The sequence below is a fragment of the Branchiostoma lanceolatum genome, chromosome 18 (assembly GCF_035083965.1).
Source record: "Branchiostoma lanceolatum isolate klBraLanc5 chromosome 18, klBraLanc5.hap2, whole genome shotgun sequence".
Taxonomy (NCBI): Eukaryota; Metazoa; Chordata; class Leptocardii; order Amphioxiformes; family Branchiostomatidae; genus Branchiostoma; species Branchiostoma lanceolatum.
Window position 1 is genome coordinate 2,290,739 of NC_089739.1, and position 20,667 is coordinate 2,311,405.

At 40.8% G+C, this 20,667-nt stretch overlaps 1 protein-coding gene across 3 annotated transcripts in view; it reads right to left on the reverse strand.

Moving 5' to 3' along the window:
* Positions 1-3,127: 3,127 nt before the first annotated feature.
* The window catches only part of LOC136424298 (potassium voltage-gated channel protein Shal-like), a 100,000-nt gene continuing 82,460 nt past the window's right edge, over positions 3,128-20,667 (reverse strand). For all 3 annotated transcript variants that reach the window (XM_066412844.1, XM_066412846.1, XM_066412845.1), the window contains exons 3-4: positions 8,269-9,262; positions 3,128-7,858 (exon numbers count right to left, since the gene is read on the reverse strand). In XM_066412844.1, the coding sequence (XP_066268941.1) occupies positions 5,457-6,782 (1,326 nt within the window). In that variant the 5' untranslated portion in view covers positions 6,783-7,858; positions 8,269-9,262 and the 3' untranslated portion in view covers positions 3,128-5,456. The remainder of the gene's footprint in view (positions 7,859-8,268; positions 9,263-20,667) is intronic.

Sequence of the window (20,667 nt, forward strand, 5' to 3'; positions counted from 1 at the left end):
CGTATGCAAGGCACGGATCGGGCTGTCCTGGCCATCACAGGGGCTTAGAGTACGATGTGCGAGGAATTGCCAAAACCCATCGTTTATTGTGTATCATAAAACAAAGGTGAAAGTGCAAAGCAAAGAAGGCTTTGTAGGTAATATATCACAAGGTGATATTACAAACCCACCGAAACCAGATCGATGTATATTTTAGAATGTAGTTTGACTCAGGAATTAGTAAATCATTGTGTTTATCTTTCTTATATATATGTTACCCGTCACGGTATTTGCAATTAGCCCTCGGGCAAGTAGTTGCGATAAACTTATAAGATATTTCATATCATCAGAAGAAAATTAATGAATGTCAAAGTCTTCAACCTATTACCCAGATATAATTTTGAAGTTATTGATGAAGTTCTTCGATGCTACCCTCTTCTCAAAATTCAACACAGATTTCGGAGGCGTGCCAATATTAGCATTGGTGTGAATAAGGTGATTTAGCAGCAGGCCTTAGATAGCCTCTGCACATTATATAGGTGTTGGCCGCACCCAATAGATAGGTTTGTGAAAATGATACGATATGAAATGTATGGCAGAGGTACATTAGATGTATTGCCCGAATGAACGACGACGTTATTGGAGTAAATATGGGACTTTAATCACACTGGTCGTGCTCGCAAGATGGAACTATTCACGACGGTTGGAAGCACCGGACAGGAGCGAGCCAATATCGGTCTCAACATACATTGGGCTACAGTGCAGAGGACCCTTAACTGCTAAATGCATGGTACAGATACTGAGACGTTCTCGTTATAGATTTATTAGAACCTTAATGATTTCATATCTTATCTGACTCCAGTTAAACTTTTCCCTTAATACCGCAGAGAAAAGCGGCATGTAGGCTGATTTGACCTTCTCGTAATTAAACAAAGCATGAAACAAAGACTCGTCTGGAAGATGCACAGGTTAGCTTCTGACTGTAGCACAAAACAGCGTGTTAATCTGGAATGTGTGATCAGGCAGTGATTTTCTTTACTCAAGATCACGGCAACGCCCAGTAAGGATGACGCAATACGCCATGACTAGAATATGTAAAGCGAGTAAGCATGGGACCTTGTCTTCAGAACTCCTCATGGGCGAAGATGTTTAGGCCTCTCAAAAGACGAAATAATAAGTGACAGATTTTTTGAGTCACTTTCACTTCACATATCATCCTTCCAGGGTATTATCACTCCTTTGGAGGAACCCCTTCCTTGTCAGACTCCTGACTTTTCTCTGTCTAGCTTCACATTAATGCTAGGTGAATACAGCAACTCCAATTCACGATTCAAACAATAGCACGCAGTTTTAACCCATATATAATACACGGAGGTGACGGATTTTGGCTTCGTTCCCTCAGATTTTTAATGAGGTCTGAGTCCGAGGTGACTGCTTGTAAAACGACTCGTAAAATAGGAATTAGGTAAAAGGGACACAAATAGCAATACAACTGATGTCGGCTATATGAAAATAGATTAACTATGATATCAATGAACCATAACCAAAAGGGCAAGGTATGATAATTTTCTAGATACAAAAATTATCGTCAATTATATCTTGCTGAAATATGATCAGCTTGCAATAAATTTACTGTTAAGGAAATTCAAAGTGCAGTGCCAATGGTGCTTAGGTTTGCTTTATATACTTCTGCTTTACCGCACTGTCTTAACTATAAATGGCACCAATTTCTGTTTGTAAGCCCTCCATTGTTTCATCTTGATGCGAATTACTCTTGAAATACTGACCCAATTACTCTCTAATTTGCATCATTACCTCCGAGCGAAAGATACGCACACTCTTTTATTCCGATCATTCGTCTTCATTTTCATTCCCTACCGAAGCATTTCCTCTCAAAACTTAAAGATAGAACATTATACCATTACGCATTTTATCACTGACAGTACATTTGGAGAATCGTTAATGGTGAAAAACGCCTATCTATTGACATGTTGCAACAGATGATAGATGTAGACCGTGTGCTTGCAGCAATGCAGTAGATCAATACTACCAGAATGCAGCGTACTATACCCTAATGGTGGCCTGGAAGATGTCCAACTCCTAAGAGGCATCCATAAATGTCTACAACTTAGGCAGAAACGCCTTGTCAAATGAAACGATAACATATTTCATCTTCGAGTGGATGTTGAAGATAGCCTGACCGAATTCCTTTATGAAATATTTTCCTTCAAGCATTTTGAATTTCTTTTCATATGGTCGTTGCCTCGATGAAAAATGAAGGTATTGCTTTTGACGTGTCTGCAGTGCTGGATGGTTGCCTGTCTGTGTGTTTCCTGATGTGTTTGGTCAGCATGGATAGATTGCTATGTGGATAGTTCTTTGGATGAAAAATGTCAAGGCCGATTGAAGGCCCCCTGGTTGGTGATTTTGGTACTACAACATAACTTCTGGTTCTGGTAGCTTTTGTCCTGACCACGCTTCTAACGTTTGACTGTTTCAAAATGTTATCCAGTTGCTTGTCGAGTAACTGTCATTTGGCGTATGCTATTTATTTATTTATTTATCAAACTTCACAGAATAAAATCTGAGAGGTGTTGGCATCAGCTATGGTCGTTTTGCTGTAGAGTCAAAGGACCTACAACATGCATCATGTCGATAGATATTTAGTTGGACAATTCATACAATCTTAAAAAAGTTTTATCAGACATTCAAGTTGCCGCAACAAAGGAAGGACACGGCAAACCTCAAATCAAACAGCGTGTAAATTCATAGTTAAATCAAGGATTGTGGAGTCGTTCGGCGTAGCGGCAGGGTTTTTGGCGCAGAACCTAGCGGTCCGGGGTTCAAATCCCTGACGCCACCGATGCTGTGCCCTTGGGAAAAGGCAATTCACACGACTTTCCTCACTCCACCCAAGTTTAAAAACGGGTATATTATGTGTGTGGGTTACGACAGCAGCAATACTTGCCTGTGTCCCACGTATATTGCACCGTTGCAATTCTAATAAAATCAAAATCAAAACAAGGATATGTTTCCCTCTCGGTGGTACGTTACCATTTTTATATCTTAAAGAAATAAGAAGCACAAGAAGGACTCGTGAGACTTAAAGACGTACTTGAAAACAAGTTAACTCCTTGAAGGAACCTGATAGTTTAACGTTCAATCTTTATTTATTTACAGAGTAACAAAATAGTGAACATTTACGTAATTTCAGAAAAGCTCACACGTACTTCAAATGTGACAATCCTTAACATCATGGAAGACCAATAAGAACTCAAACAAGAAGAACATACTCATGTCAATGTGCGTTCAAGAGAATTGAATCAACCTATTCAAATATATTCACATATTGATATCAGCAAATGATATGCAAGTATATCTGAACTACAACATATGAATATGCAATTTTCTTATAAACAATCCTGTTTGAAACTTGTAAAGAGCAAATGGAATTTGCATATAATTTTTGGCTTGCCCCATCTGTACATACGTAGATAGACCGTACTATCTGAGTCTGGGAGTTAAAGCCTTAAGACCGTCATATGGTCGATAAATGCGGACTCTAGCTCTGTGATGACGGAGCCCAAAAGGTGAAAGGTCACACAGCAAAGCATGATGGGCCAGGACGGCTCAATGCAAGGCAGTAGGCATGTGCCCGTGAGTGGCTGGGATCCTTAAACAGAGCGAGAGGCCTGTACGTACTAGATATATTGTAGTACTTACAATGTAGAGATACCATGGTGTTGCTCTTTCACAAAAATATATTTGGCTATCTTATTCGGGAGGGGTCCAATCAAAGCTAAGACATCTTCTGTTTAGCAACAGTCACTATCTCCACTAAATGTTGCCCCTTATCTTCTGACTAATTTACATCCGTCAATAGTTTCGTCAGGTTGGTAAATAACTTGGTATTGAAGTTCTCTGTACACAAACAGTAAAAATCACCAGCACAAAATTCCTTTTGCTATCTTTCTCCGGGAAATAATAGTAGACCACTTTTAGTATTGTAAAAGTGTCTTAATGATTAATAGTATCATTGTATATCAAGTAATGACGTGTAAATTGCCATTGCCATGTATTTGTCTGTCCCTAAGAGTTGACTCTCAAACATCAGCTGTGCTGACTGGAGAGTCAGTGTAGTGTACTGTGACATTTGACAATAAATAAATATCAGCAGACGTTCATTTGTAGGTTCATGGCCGAAGGCTAACTGCAAATACATTAATTTTGTAGAAACATAGGGAACATACACGTGGCAATGGACAGTGATTGACGTTCTTGTAACAAGAGACTGTTCAAGATTTGTTTGGACTATATCTAGATAACTTGGGGTTGACTTCGTTTTTGGAAACAGAAAAACGAAAAGTCCGACGTATTCTGTAATAATTGTTAATTTTGTTTCTTCTATGTTTCTAGTTTGGCGTTTCATGTATCTGTTTGGCGTGCTTTGTGAACGTTTGTAATGAACTCTGTGAACGTTTGTAATGAAACCTGTTCCCAGGGCTAACCCTTTGTAATAGCCTTTGGCTAGTTGGGTAGCCCTGGCTGTACTTTGTTACAGTCGAATAAATCAAATCAAATCAAATCAATGACTCTTTCTCGTTGAGAAGTAGAGTCGGTCAGTATTGTCCAGTGATAAACAGCACTACGGATATATTGGTGGATGATTGCCATTGGGTGTGTACAAAGAACCTTTAATACCCAGTTGACTAATTTAGATAGAAGTTGCCTGCTACAGAGTCGTAGAGGCTGAGACAAGAGGTATGCTAAATTTCTTTCGGGGGTGGTGGTGGTGGTGGTTACATTATTTTGCATCAATATATTTTGGCTAACACCAACCAGTCTACTGTCTCATATCTGGCACTAAAATGTCTCTCACTGGATCATTGTATAGTTATCAGTTCTTATTTTCTTTCAAAAGTTGCATCCCGTTTAAATGGTGCATAATGTGTATGTTGTAGCAGACTAAAACAGCGTGATCTGCGTGTGAAGAGTAAAAAGTTAACATTGTTTTGTAACCAGGCAGAGGTAGACAACATGTCGACTTTTCACGATTAATGGCCACAGGTTAACTTAGCCCACTATCACATACATGGAAAAGAGCCCACAGTAAAAACAGAAGAGATGAGTAGTTTACATTCACTACACGAAATCTAATCTTTGAACACACGCAAAGCATTCGTAAAGCATACTTTACAATCAAAAATTCGCAAGCTTTACGTATGCTCTAAGGCGTGCTCAAAGATTGGATTTCGTGCAGTGTTCGAGCAACAACAACATCCAATATGGCGTCGTACACATCGAAAATCACCGCAAAGGATGATGGGACTACCTGCTGCCTGAATACAAAACACTGTCTCAATTTGTCCCGGCATTACAATTGTTCATCCTTCAGCTAACATACTAACTCTACATCCATCCAATAGCCTCTTAGGACCTCCACTACCCACTACGTGTAAAATCTACGCGTTTTACACTCACAATGACTCGTCATCATCGTCGGACTCGTCAGTCTCTTCTTCGGGTGATTGCTTCATTTTCTCTTTCCTCGCTTTGGCACTTTCCCTAATCGCCGTAAACGTATCTACGAGTATAGTCAAGGGAAAGGACAGTATGACGACACAGATGATCGACCACGCCCCTGTTAGAACCTTTCCGATGAACCCTGTGGGCGTGGTGTCGCCGTACCCCACCGTTGTCATGGTGATAACGGTGAACCAGAACACGGCGGGGATGCTGCTGAACTTCTCTGGATTGTGGGTCTTTTCCATGTAGTACATTATAGTGGTAAATACTAGGCAGATCATGCTGAGGGCGAAACAGAGCGAGCTCAAATTGCTCGCGCTGATTTTCAGCGTCTTCGCCAACATAATCATTCCTGGGGACGACCGGCAGAGCTTAAACACCCTGAAGACGCGAAACACTCTTAGAGTGTCGAATATCGCTTGCACGTTGCTCTCCTCGCTTATGCACAGCCCTACATAGAAGGGGAAAATGGAGACCAAGTCTACAACGCTCATAAAGCTCCGTGCGTACAGCGGTCTGTTCGGCGAAGCGTACAACCTAATTATATATTCCGCAGTAAATAACACTACACAGGCGCTTTCTATACAAAAGAAGATGTGTCTGCAATTCCGCGCCTTCGCTATGACGAACGGGTCTCCGATTTTTCCGACCTCCTCGCACGCTAACGTCTCCAACACCGTGGCTGTCACAGACAAGGAAATGAAGAAACACGTGATGTAGAAGAACACTTGGGCAGAGATGTTCGCCGTGGGACTCTCAACCATTTGCCACAGTTTTTCCCTGAGAGTTTCCGGGACGAACACCATCCTGGGGCGATGCGCGATGTCCCATTGTATCTTCCTATCTATGTAATCCTCGAAACAACAGTGACTCATATGTTCATCCGGGTCGATCTCGAAAAACTCAATCTCCTCCAAGTACGTGTGGAAGTGGATATCGTCCGACTTTGGGAAATGTAGCACCCCGTTTGTGTAGAACCTCAGGATGTATTTGAACATCTCCGGCGTCGTCGACAAGACGTACTCTTTCGTGTCCGGATTGAAGAATTTCTCCCGGTCATCGAATCTCCCGAGAAGAGTGTCCGGGTGGGCGTCCAAGGCGCCCCGCCAGACCTCGAACTTGTGTCCGCTGACGTTAAAGACGAGCCGCTCGTCTCCGGCGACTTTTCTCTGCTCAGTGGTGGGGCAGAACGGCCTCCTGATGGGAGAGTATCTCCCTACAATAGAGGGTAGTCTACTGACACGCCTGCCCTGGTGCGGTATGAATGCTGCCATCATAATGTATCCCTATCTGATTGCTATTAGAACCCTACACACGAAGTCCATCAAAGCGCCGCCTTCGCACTTCGGAAAAGATCGCCTCATTCAGGCGGGCTTCGTACACGGCAAAGACGCGGTGACCTTTCGCTGCGATCCGTGAAAATGCGTTTCCATTAATCTTCACATCCGCGGCACGTTCCCAGCTAGCCGCCCGCGATATTTCTCATCTGGTGCCGGCAAGTTTAAAGCAACAGCCTTTCTTTATCTGTGCAAACCTGAACCGTTCTGTACCCATCTATCTCCGGGCGGTTTCCCTTTGTTATTTACTAACGCGGAGACTTGGAGTTAGTCCAGGTAGTTAATAGAAGCAGATATTGCCGCGACACGCTGGGAATCTCTTTAACCAGTCTCCCGGGGTCTTGCGGTTGCACGTCGACATACCCAAAGTCAGACGCAGCGTTTGTTAATTCTCCAACTCACGTAGGATATCACCCTTTTCTCCGCCTTTAACGACCTCCTGATTCACTCCTGTAAGGGGTTTTGGACAAGGCCACGTAAGTCTGTGTGAGGTGGTGAAGTGAGTATGAGTTAAGGACACATTTACTGCACGGCTATTGAGCGATGTGTCTGCAGATGTCGGTGTACATTCCTGCAGATGATTCTGATGTAACGATACGAGTGGCAAGCTTTGAATGTGAATGTCTGCTTCCGTACATGATCAGCAGTTTTTTGGGATAATATTTTGCGTGGTATTTTCGGCCGTCTCCTGAAACGTGCCTCTTGGAGGGATTACGAGTTGTTACGACGCACTCCTCTTGCATAAAACGGCTCTAAAACGCTGCACACATCACCGTATTTCTCAAACCGCGAAGAGAGCACTCATCAAAGATTCTTCTTCCTTAAGGTCACAGCTGTAGCTCCCCTCATTCCCTGCTCTTAATGGCACTAAATCAGATCGTTTCCTCCTTTATGTAACAGGCGATCCGAAGCATCAGGTGCACGTTGAGATCCCACAGGTTGCTGCGAGAATTTGCTTCAGCACACTTTCAGCACGGCGTCCAATTCGGTCTCGGACTATTGACCCAACGCTTGCCCTATATTGGAAATAATTGGTAAGCCGGGGTTATATATCTGGCATAAATCCAATGCTGCTTCACGATCGTATTGGGTATCCTTAAAATGGTATCAGCGAAAATTGGGATATACTTTCCCCTTATAGCTGATTCGCACTTTAATCCACAGAGCGTAAGAGTTCAAGTCGAAAATTTTCATCACCGAGCCAAATTCAGCTCGCTCGCTACGTGAGCCGTTTATTTTATTTACCATCCGAGTTTGATCATCGCATCCATTCCGCACCTGAACTTGAAACGTCACTTGAATGTTAATTCAATTGTGATCAATAGAAATGTGGCTATTATGGATGGGATTCTGGTGATACTTCAAAATAATTGCCTTCAATGCAGCACAGACTTCTTATCAATCATGGGAAATGGCCTCTCCATACCTCAATATTACGTCTCCTGGAATGCAAACTTCCTGGAAAATCATTCCAATGCCTTTGGAGAACTGCTTGTTGATCTCTGTGTCGTTTTCACTCACGGATTCCCGGAACACTGATCCCCGCGCGCTACTTGGTGTCAGAGTGCACTTTTCCCAGGGCCGCGTTCACGAGGCAATCACCGACGACCTTGTCTCGGACGTGATCTTCGAAAAGAACAACATGGCGGCCGTTATGTCTTCTCATGCGGCAAGTGTACCCCGTAATATTTACAGTCGCTTCTCCGTCGGAGATATCGACGCCGTCTTTAATCGATTTAACATCCAATACCCGCCTCTCTAGAAATCCAATTCCACTCAACGATCTAGGCGGAATCCACCGATGGCACCGATGTTCGTAATTGTTGACCGTTAGTTCCGGGAAGATTGATTACGTCATAATTAATATTGCCTCACCGGTACGATACTTTTTTTTACCGTGTTACCGATTTTCCTTGCGCCTGGCCGACGGTTCCATGTGGCCAATGCCCCTATTGGTTTTCCAGGGCTTCCTTTGGTGGATCGAGTCGAGGAATTCCAATTTACATAAGGCTGTCATGCTAGGGTTTTATCTTGTCCAGTAGCTCCCGTTGCTGCAGACAGCGGAGATTGCAGCAGTAAGTCCCAGTCGGTGACAGAAGATCGCTGAAGAACCTGACAAGATTCACGTAGACCTTTCTATGCTTTACCCTAATGGAATGGCCGGATCCTGGGTGTTAACACTGCCATTGTGTGGAGCACCACTTCCTCAGGCAGTCCAATAACTAATCTTGCCTTCCAGGATATCAGATCAGTAAACAATCACGCGGAGATGTGGACTATCTTCAGGGCAACCGGTTGATGAACCCTTCCGAGCTGCGGTTGCTGTTGTTAGGGCGGGTGGAGCCCTACGTCACGTATCGAGTTCCTGGTCCCGTCCCTGTCGGTAGGGCAGACAGTGGAGCTAGGTCAGCATGCGTCCCCTGAAACAGAGCGAATAGAACAAGGTCAGAACCTTAATCCGAATCATGTCCTGACGTCACAAGATCAATAGATACATCTAAAATAGGCCGGAGCTAGCAATACAAACAGTGTCTTGCGAACCTTTGTTTCAGCAATGGTTGAGACAAGTAACAGATTATTATGCATTTTACACAATAAGAATATCGATATATATACATGATGTATCAACGTATGACAACGTGAGAATTAGGTCTTAGGAGAAAAGTGGCGAAAACGTCGATAGACCTTGAGATACCGTACATCGTACGTATCATCGCTATCAAACAATTATTTTCGTGCATACCTTTATTTCAGTAATGGTTGAGACAATGCAACAGATTACGTTGAATTTTATGCAATAGGAATAAGATATTCGTATATACATGTTGTATTAACCTATTTGAACCTGAATTGAAAAAGGAATAAGAAATGTTGTGACCACACCGAAAAAAAACAGGATACCGTAATATCGCCATCATTAATGGTTGAGATATCACTATAGATTACGATCCATTTTACGCAATAGGAAAATGATACATTATGTATTAACCTTTTGATACGGGATTTGAAAAAAGGAGACATTTGTGACCACGCCGAGAACAAGCCGAGAACTTGATATCGCAACCATTTATGTCATTTTCGACATTTCATTACCGTTATTTGAGCAATGGTGAAGACGATACAACAGATTACTATACATTTTACTCTATGGGAATATGGAAATATGTCTATACATTATTTTCAAGCTATGGCAACGCTGAAGCTGAAATAGGAAGACGACAATTTCGTGACCACGCCGAAAGCTCGAGATACGATTAAATCGCAATCATTTATGAATGGGGGCAATGCAACAGATTATATTATGATGCATTTTACACAATGGGAATACCAACATATAGATATCGATACATGTATATACGTGATGTATTAACCTATTGCAATGTGAATCCCCCCGAAAAGGAAGAAAAATTTCCTGACCACGCCGAAAGCTCGAGATACCGTTTTATCGCAATCATTTATGTAGTCATTTTCGTTATTTCATTGACGTTATTAGACCAATTTTGGAGACAATGCAACACTTTACAATGTATTGTACTCAATGGGAATATGGATATATGTCTATATACGGTGTATTAACCTATGACAACGTAAACCCCCAAAAAGGAAGTAGAAATTTCGTGACCACGCCGAAAACCTTGAGATACAGTACGGGTATCAACACAATCAAACAGCAATTTTGAAGCAAACCTTTGTTTCAGTAATGGTTGAAAGAAGACAACCTATTACAATTCAATTTACTCAATATGCCACACAGCTTCTGATCTTCAAGCACACGCAAAGTATTTGTTAAGCATAATTGAAGTTCACTTCCATTAAAAAAGGCGTATTCAAAGGTAGGGTTTCTTGCAGTGTTATATGTATATATATATACATGATGTATTAATCTACGGCAACGGAAATGGAAAATAATAGATGATATGAGACCACGCCGAAAGCTCAAGATACCATTTCATCGCAATCATTTATGCAGTAATTTTCGATATTTCAATACCGTTATTTCAGCAATGGTTAAAGCAAGGCACACATGAAAATGCTTTTACGCAATAGGAATATGTATGTATATATATATATATGATGTTTTAACATATTAAGAAAAGCTTTCCACGCCGAAAGCTCGAGGTATCGTTTCATCGCAATTATTTATGCACGGGGGCAAGCGGGCCCAACGACCGGATAGTGCGCGCTTAAACAAGATTGACAGGTCGGCGCCATGCAGGTAAGCACGGGGTGACATCTACCCGCTGATGTTACGTCACGACCAGACATAATGGCGCTCTGGAGTCAAATTACGTCCCAGGAGAGAAGTCGGTGTCAGTGTCGGTGTCAAGGGGACCATGAATCAAGAGCTGCTCGTAACAATTATCGTTCTGTAGAACATCATGTGCATTGTGGTTATCGCAAACGCCATCTAGAAGTGATATTTTGAATGTATATCTTACTTTGTTTTTGGAGAGCAACCTGCTAACCATGGTAAATATCTGTTTGGCATGTCAAACAATTTGTTTCTGTAAAACATCATGTGCAATGCGGTTATCGCAAACGCCATCTAGAAGTGATATTTTGAATGTTTATCTTACTTTGTTTTTGGAGACCTAGACAACCTGCTTAGTATGGTAAATATCTGTTCGGCACGTTAAACAATCTTAGTTCTGTAGATCATCATGTGTTCATTGAAAAAAACCATAATCTAGAAGTGTTATTTTGTATGCTTATGTTTATTTGATGTGAAGACCTAGATAATCAGCGATGTATGATGAATTGGAATATCTGTTCTTAACAATGATGTTTTGAAGAACATCACGTTACAAAAACATGTTCATCTTTATTTCATGAAGATCTGCTAAGTATGATAAATGATGATATTTGTTAGGCCTTCTCACAGCTATTATGACTCGTGCACACTTCATATGTCCAGATTTAATTATTTATGTATCTGTAGCAATGGGAAAATGATAATCGCAAAAGCAATCTCATAGTGTTATCTTTGATGCTTCTCATAGGACTCATTTTGAAGGTTTATCATAATTTGGTAGCGACCTAGATAATCTCTACTGTGCTGGAGATCTGTGACTTGTCCCTTGGGGGAGGCGAAGGAGGATGTCAAGGTGGCCACGCATCATGGTTAAGGGTGGGTACCGGTACCGTGTACCGGTACAAAACCGGTATTTCTTAATGGACCGGTCCAAAAAAAATAACGATGTCAAGGTGGTCATGCATCAGCAGGGCCTTTCATCTACAGTCATCGTTTATTTATTTATTTAAAAAAAAAACTGATTCCGTGTTCGTCACGGCACTTTATTAAATGTCACAGAGTATTTTACAATGTGTGACTTATATTAAATTTCTTACAGAACATTCTGATTTGAAGACTTTCAAAATTGTGTGCGGATCTAGATATAATGCGTTGGAAGTTGACATTGTAAACTTATATTTCACAATAGATAATTTTGCGACTTACAGCAGATCATTAATATACCGAGACTTGTTTAACAAATGTAAGTTGTATCCGAAAATAATGGGATGTGCAGTGAGAGATATGGTATGACTAAATAGACTTTCCACATAATCCCATAGTGGTTTTACAGCCATCGTTTATAACAAGATCACGTGCAGTCGTCAGATAGTCAATGCATCACTTGCAATGGGAATGTTTATTTATTGGTTTGGCTGTTCAGGACACGCAGCCAGGGCTACCAAAATAGCATGTGTCTATTACAAAGGGCTAGCCTTGCTGACAGAGTTTAGGCATTACAATGGACAGCATAACGAGCTATAACGTGTAACAATGGGAATACGGTAATCAATTGGAATACGGTCATAGAGGGAGCAATCTTATCATTTATGTGAAAAATATATATCTAGTTAACCCATGCCCTTCTAAGTGCTAAACACTGACATGAGGAGATTATGATGAATATCACCCCTTTGCTACGACCTATATGGATGTTCAACATCGACCTACCTAAATAATCCCAGTATGATAAATCACGTTATCATACGGAGATGTGGTAAGCCTCTGTGATTTATCGCTGGTGACTGTTTATACGTGACAAGACGTTTTCCAGCGCAGGCTGGATGATAAAGATGATCTCAACTGATGTGCACACGCATACAAATACACGCCGCTACTGTCCGAGGTCATTGACTTGCTAACGCTATCATTTCATGTCAGCGCATCATAAAATCTCTTCTATTTGCGTTCCCCTCATCGACTGGAAGTCGAAACAATTTGAACGACGAAAACTCATTATCTTTAACTATCCAGCAAAGACGGCCTCGGAAAGCTCCAATTTCGTTCAGTTCCAAGGTTGATGACTCCTAGATATGCAATTTCCCGGGCTCCGCCCGCTCTATACGCTACATGTGTGTGAATGTCGATAAGGAATGGCCGTCGTTTTCAGCCTTACTTTGAAGTCGGGGAGGAAAGATCAGGATCACATTGCACAATCAATGAGTGGGCTGACTGAAGCTTCGACATCTTAACAGTAGCGTACTAGAGGACGTAAATCGGGCGTTGCTTAGAGCACTACAGTGGGCAGTTATGGTAGAGGGTGTTGAATCTTCTTTCAGTGATACTATTATTAAGCCATCCATCAAGGGGAGCCATGGTGACGATGCCAATGTCTTTATGAACCCACAAGTTTCACCAGGTTAACAGAAGCGCACTATGAGACGTAAATTGGGCGTTGCTTAGAGCATTACAGTGGGCAGTCATGGTATAGAGTGTTGAATCTTCTTTCAGTGATACTATCGTCAACCCATCCATCAACAGGAGCGACGGTGACGACGCCAATTTCTTTATGAACCCACGGGCAGCAGTTGGCAACACTATTACACTCAATGGACAGAAGGGAAAAAATAAAGATTCTCTTATACGATACAGCATCTTAGGACGTGTTATTTTTTTTACAGAAGTATCCATCTCTAGGTGGTACTGAATCAGTTCATATTTGCAAACTGTTACAATATGCACAATGTGAAAGTGGGGTCGTGTGGCGTAACGGCAGGATTTCCGACTCAGAGTTCCGGGTTCGAATCCCCTGCTGCCACCGATATTGTGCCTTTGGGAAAAAAGGTACTTAACACGATTTTCCCCACTCCACCCAAGTGTAAAAATCGGGTACATTATGTGTGTGGGTCACAACATCAGCAATAGCTGTATGATGATGTAATTTCATGATTTTTCTTTCAGAATCTGTATAGATATTTGAATGTATTGTATTGTTTGGGAGGGCATCTTGTAAAGGTGCGCAAGCACCTGTTTTGTTCTCCCTTTCACTTTGTGATGAATCAAAATAAACAAATAAACAAATAGCTGCCTGTGTCCCACGTTTATTGCACTGTTGCTATTCCGAAAAATCTAAATCCAAATGTGCATAATAATGGACTGTGAAGCTTAATCCACTCACACCGGGGTGGAATCCTAGTGTTTTTTTAGATAAGTGTGGTGGGTTCTAAAACGTGCTTGATTGAAGCTTGTCTGTCTTCAAACACGGGAACACCGGCTTTACGTCCCTAACCGAAGTTAGGTATTCATTTTTATCTGAGTCGAGTGAAGTTGTTGATTACATCAGTGCAAACAGACACGGCATCTTCCAGCTTTAGCCCAAGGCAGCACGTTTCATCAACTATCCGGGTAATTACAACTGAATTTTGAACGATTTTTTAAAGAAAATGTGATAATGGCATGTTTGTTGTTATGTCGTATTTGACCAGACTAGCCACACAGTGTGTAATTGCGCAATACTCAATATCATCTAACCAGCATCGTTCTATACTGCTACACTTTGTGAACAGTTTCATCAGGTTGGTGTGTCCCTGAATAAAAATACACTTTGTACATAACCAAGTTTTTTTATTCCAACCGCATCTGTAAGCAGCGACACCTATCGCTGCAGTGCGCAGCGAACCAGACTTACCCCGAGGAAGATGACAGGCGGTTACCGAAACGTCGGTTAAATAAAACACTTGGTTGCGTACAAAGAGCCTTTTTATTTCCTACTGAATTCCATGAGTTCATACTTTTTTTACGATGCCAATAAGATTTCTATTCCTATCGCAGAGGTTTAATACATCCCTCCGGGGTAGTCAATATAAATTACGGGATTCTAAGAGAAGAATAAGCTTTCCTTGTCCGACTGTAAACGACCGAGGATCCGTAATTGGAGGGAACATTTCATGATGGCAACACAAGGAGCTGAATACATCATCATAAAAACAGACCCGGGCAGCAACCTTTATAGTAAATGGACCATACCAAAAGGCATTTAACATGTTGGGATCGATAGACTGTATAACCGCTCTACATCTGTTAAATGCCACCAAGGGAATCCGCGCAGCAATCAGCTTAATAGCTTCTTTTTACTGCTAATTGTTTTGGTTTCTTAAACAAGACGGACCACATATAACTGTTGCCGCAATACATGCGGTAACTGTATACGACGCCAGGGAACGACTGGTTCTATTCAAGTTTTAAGCATTACAGAACTTTGGATAGAAAATAAAAACACATTTCTTTTTTTCTTTTCTTACTTCATTTCATTATTTAGCCGAAGTGGCCCACTTCAGTGTAAGACGATGCTTTACAGTGGGGCCCTGGAAAGTCTCATTTCGAATTTGCTATCTGATATCTTACATCTAGAAAGCTTGACTTCAAGACTAGGGCGGTTCACTGATAGCTGTTGAGAATCATTAGAAATGAGGGGTCTCCGTGTCCCTTGTTACTGCTAATTGGTTTGGTTTCTTAATCAAGAAGGACCGCACATAACCGTTACCGCAATATATGCGGTAACTGTATACGACGCCAGAGAACGACTGGTTTATCCAAGTTTTGAGGACTACTGGACTTTGGAATTTTTTCATCTGTTTTATTCAGCCTGTGCTGCCCATCCCAGTGTAAGAAGTTCTTCACAGTGGGGTAATGGAGACTTTCATTTGCTCTGTAATATCTAATGATAAGACACGATGGGGCCCTGGAAACTCTCGGTTCGAATTTGCTATCTGATATCGCATTAGAAATGAAGGGAGAAACACTTTTTTTGGTTGATCTTCTTTACTTTAAGCCTGATACGTTTTACCGACAGCAGTTGGGAATCATCTGGAACGAGGGGTCTTCGTATCAAGTTCCGTATTGCAAAAGAACGTATCTGATTGGAGCACACCCAGAATCAATTGGACCAATAATGATATTTCTCCTTAGGTAATAGACAACCTTTACCTTTCTTAAGAATATAATGAACCATAAAATCAAAATTCAGCGGCTGGAGATGAAGACTTTTCTTCTGGTTTAATCACCTCCTCGGTAGAAATGAGCTGCCTCGCGTGCTTTGTTATTCTTAAATGCTAGAATTTGGTTGTTTGATTGCCATGACTGTGAAGGTCATTTGAAGAACAATGTCTGTAATTGAGACGTGCGGTTCTAAATGCTAAATGTTTTGCTGTGGACTTTGGATATGCTGCATACGATTATGAAAACGCCTGCCCACGGCTCGATATGGCAATGCTCTGCTTTTAGACGTAAACATTGTATACTCGTAAGATTGCAGCATTCTATGGTTTATATCTTAGAGAAATAGCAGCAAACAAACGGCAATGGGGCAGGATGTACAAAGACGCGCGCTGATTTGGTTGTAAGCCTGACCTTAGTTCTGTCGATTCAACCAAGGACATTCAATGCTATTATTATTACTATTCCATAGTTTAAAGCGTTAGCGCGCAACCAAACAAAACAGGTACTATAGTTAAGAACAGAAGGCAGTAAATAAACATTACGATATAAGATTACATTATAAACTATGTTTATTGATGGTACTTAAAGTTACTTGATTCTGTGGCATAAAGATCGTTTGGAAAATTGAAAGATCACCAGATAGCAGTTAAAGTCATATAATATGTTGGGGGAATCTTACGCTACCTCAAGGTGATATCTTTCTTACTTTTACTCTTCAGTGACACTTGGAGAGTACAAGCAAAAAGTATCTTCTTCATTGCGTTAAAGCAGCGGCGTGTGCTGGCTGAAATCCTTGCAAACTCAAAACCCCTTAACAGCAAAAGAGCATCATACATGTAGACGGATCGACATATTACGTGAAGAAAGATGCATCGCGCTATTGTCTTTCTCCGGGGCTGTACCACGACTTTTGGACGGATTTCCCTGAGCAGAAACTCCGATAACTGGTGTATTCAATTATTGATGCTTTATCGGGGAGTCATAAAGTGGAATGAAAAAGAAACTACCGGTGTGTGTGCATTTGAGATAAGAAGTCTCAGAGGAACGCAAGCACTTTCTTTACATAAATGCTCACTTTGCATCGGGAATTCATCAGGACAATAGATATGCTGACCCAGACTACACCACCGTTTAAACGGGGATCTTTATCAGACTTCAAGTAATGCACAATTGGCGCTAGCACTGGGAATATTGATGGAGCAGATGAAACGTGCAATAAACAATAACTTGTACTTTCAACTGACGAATGTCAGACATCCACGTAATTAGAAAACCTCAAAAACAGTTACTCAAGCAACTTGATAAAATTTTGAAACAGTCAGACGTTTCAGACAGCATCCGCTACCTTTCGTCAGTGACTGAGGAAAGATCTGTCAGAACCAGGTTTTATACCAAAGCTCTGAATAGATATGTTAATGAAGTGAAGACTATTTTAGAATTGCAAGTCAATACAAGGTTTTATGTTAATGACTCAATTAGCTCCTGTTGTTTCAGAAGCTAAATGTAACCCTTAACTTAAGAGCTAAGAGCTAGTACTCATTTAAAAACAGACTGTAGCGGGACTGGAACTTAAAACTGATTGGGATAGGTTGAAATACTGTGATCATGGTTCTATACGTCTGTACATGTAAGTTATCTGTATATACCTGTGTTTTTTTCCCCCTGATTGTATTTTTAATGTTTGTGTCCACTGTTATCTGAAAAGCAGATCCGTAGATCTAAGATGTACCCTGCTTGAATAAATAAATTGAAAATTGAATTGTGAACAACGATACAAACCTACATGGGTACAGATACTATTTCGGCCGTTGCGCTGGGAAGGGTTAACGTCTGCTTTCATAGGACTTTATTGTATCCTATCCCGTATGGGTTATATATAATTCAACAAATCACTTGTACCCATACAAGAGCTATATCGTTTCACTCCCATTAGATCCCCCTTGGGAAAGCTTTAAATAGGATCGCAATAAGATTGGGAGCATGACAAATAAGAGGATTAATGATTTAATAGAAGATGTTTAGGAAATGGTTTCCCAAGAAAAAGGTAAGGTTTTTTTAAACCAATTTGCCTGCAACATTTTATGATTGTTCATCGACATGTTAACGGTGCAACCATGTATTAATTGATGTCCTCTCTACAACATAAGCAATTGAATATAACAAGTATATTTATAAAGTTAACTCACTTAAAGTGGTCAGATCACTTTGCGTTCCCTTATCAAAAAAAGATAATTTGAGAAGACAGATGAATATCATAGTGACTAAGAACATAAGAATAAAGAGGTAAAGTTACGTTAGAATACATGTTAAGATAGAGTATATAGATTTTAAGATATTACACTATACGATAGATATTTGGAGGCTCCGTGTCTTCACCTCATTGAAGAAACCAATACACATGTTGATTCGTCCGATTGATTAAGGATCATCCTGGGTCTGAAATCCCCCATCGTGGCCGCCCTCTGATCCGTTACTGCACCGCCACTTTATCTTTCCTCTGGGGATGGGGATAGTTGACAGGGATGCGCACCATTACTGAATGTCAGGGGATGCCCTCACAAAGGTCAGTATACATTTTAGCACTGTTCACTTTTACGTTATGTAGACAGAGGTCTGTAGCAGTGCTCTCTCTTTTAGAATGTCAACGCAGTTTTTGCAGAGGTCGACCCTTTTGTAAAACATTTGTCATACATTGTAACACTGTTTGCTTTTACGTTATGTAGACAGAGGTCTGTAACAGCGATCTATCTTTTGTAATGTCAACGCAGGTTTTGCAGAGGTCAATAGGAATAAGTGGAAACTTGAGACTACTTTGACAAGACTAAAACACTTATCTGTCACATATTTGTCACACATTTGTCACACATCGTAAAACTTTGCTTTTACGTTATGTAGACAGAGGTCTTTGGCAGTAATCTCTCTTTTGTAATGTCAACGCGGTTTTTGCAGCGGTCGATAGGAATAAGTAAAAGCTTGAGACTACTTTGACAAGACTGAAACGCCTTTTTGTAACACATTTGTCACACAGTTGAACACTGTTTGCTTTTACGTTATGTAGACAGAGGTCTGTAGCTGTGATCTCTCTTTTGAACAGTCAACGCAGTTTTTGCAGAGGTCAATAGAAATAAGTAAAAACTTGAGACTACTTTGACAACAAGTAAACACCCTTTTGTAACACATTTGTCACACATTTGTCACACATTGTAACACTGTTTGCTTTTACGTTATGTAGACAGAGGTCTGTAGCAGTGATCTTTCTTTTGAAATGTCAGCGCAGTTTTACAGAGGTCGATAGGAATAAGTAGAAGCTTGAGACTACACGTAGGATAAAACACCTATTCGTCTCCATAACAGTCTATATACTCAAAAGCTTTGGTCAGTACAAGATACAATGAAATATTCCCTCATGGGACCGATGAAATGCGGTCTATATGCCGACAGGGAGCCACTGTAGACAGGATTCTTAATTCTTGTGTCAATGGAAAATTTGTCTAAGGGACCATCAAAAAGTTACTTCACTGATATATTCTGTATTACATTATTAGGCAGGTGATCTTTATACAGAGGTACTATAAACATTACTTGTACTGTTTGATTGCTGGTGGATACGGTTGTTAAATTTTAAGCACTCTACCCGAGTCGTTACTTCTAATGGAGCAAACATGGAGCAACCACGGCAGCTGGTAACGTCAATAAGTTTGGAATCTACAAAATATCGACATTTACCCTTTTGTCAAAGTCTTTAACTCTTCATCCATGAAAAGAAATTAAACTTTACAGATAGTCAACCATTCGGTCCTTAAAACAAAAGAAATGAAACAGCTTTACGCTACGTATACGTTGATGATAAAATTTACTTTTTCTACAATCAATACAAGAAGGTAACAACAATTCTATCATTGTCAACTGTTACCGATATATCTATTTGAACCCGTTTCTTGCTGATATTCAAAAGGTTGGCTCCAAATGTTATAGATCGGATGTACGATACAAGGTTGTGAACTGGTCTTCAATATATTACGGCTAGGGATTTTTATCATTGTGAGCTGTAACCAATAACAGCCTGAAACAGCTTCTGTTTTATTCCAAAGTTTGGCTCCGACTGCTGTATCTTTGATGTGGGTTACAAAGAGTAAAGTGGTCCTCAAGATGACAGATAGCCATCTGTATGAAAGAAAACGACTTTGCCAACGTCTCAGCATCCTCTATCCAAATCAACAGGCAAAAGACGCTACATGAGCCAAAGATTAAGCTACTTTCTACTGACAACATCTACTTTCTTGGTTCTGTTCCAAGTCACGGCTTTACCCTCGCAAAGTGATGGACAGCTCAGATGATAAGAGAAAACTGTCCCGAAAAACGATCGAAATCATCGGATAAATGATTCTTCTGTGCAACTTGCGGTACGAGCAATGCATGCTGATGATGCATATAGCAGCGGTGCCTAGGGTGCAATTTTGTAAGACTATACTTAGCAATTATATGAAATACAGTGCAATTTTATTTCAATACTTGGCAATTTCATCACTACAATTACCAATTTTACGGGTATACTTAACAGCCTTTCTAGTAGATTTGTAAACTATATACAAAAAA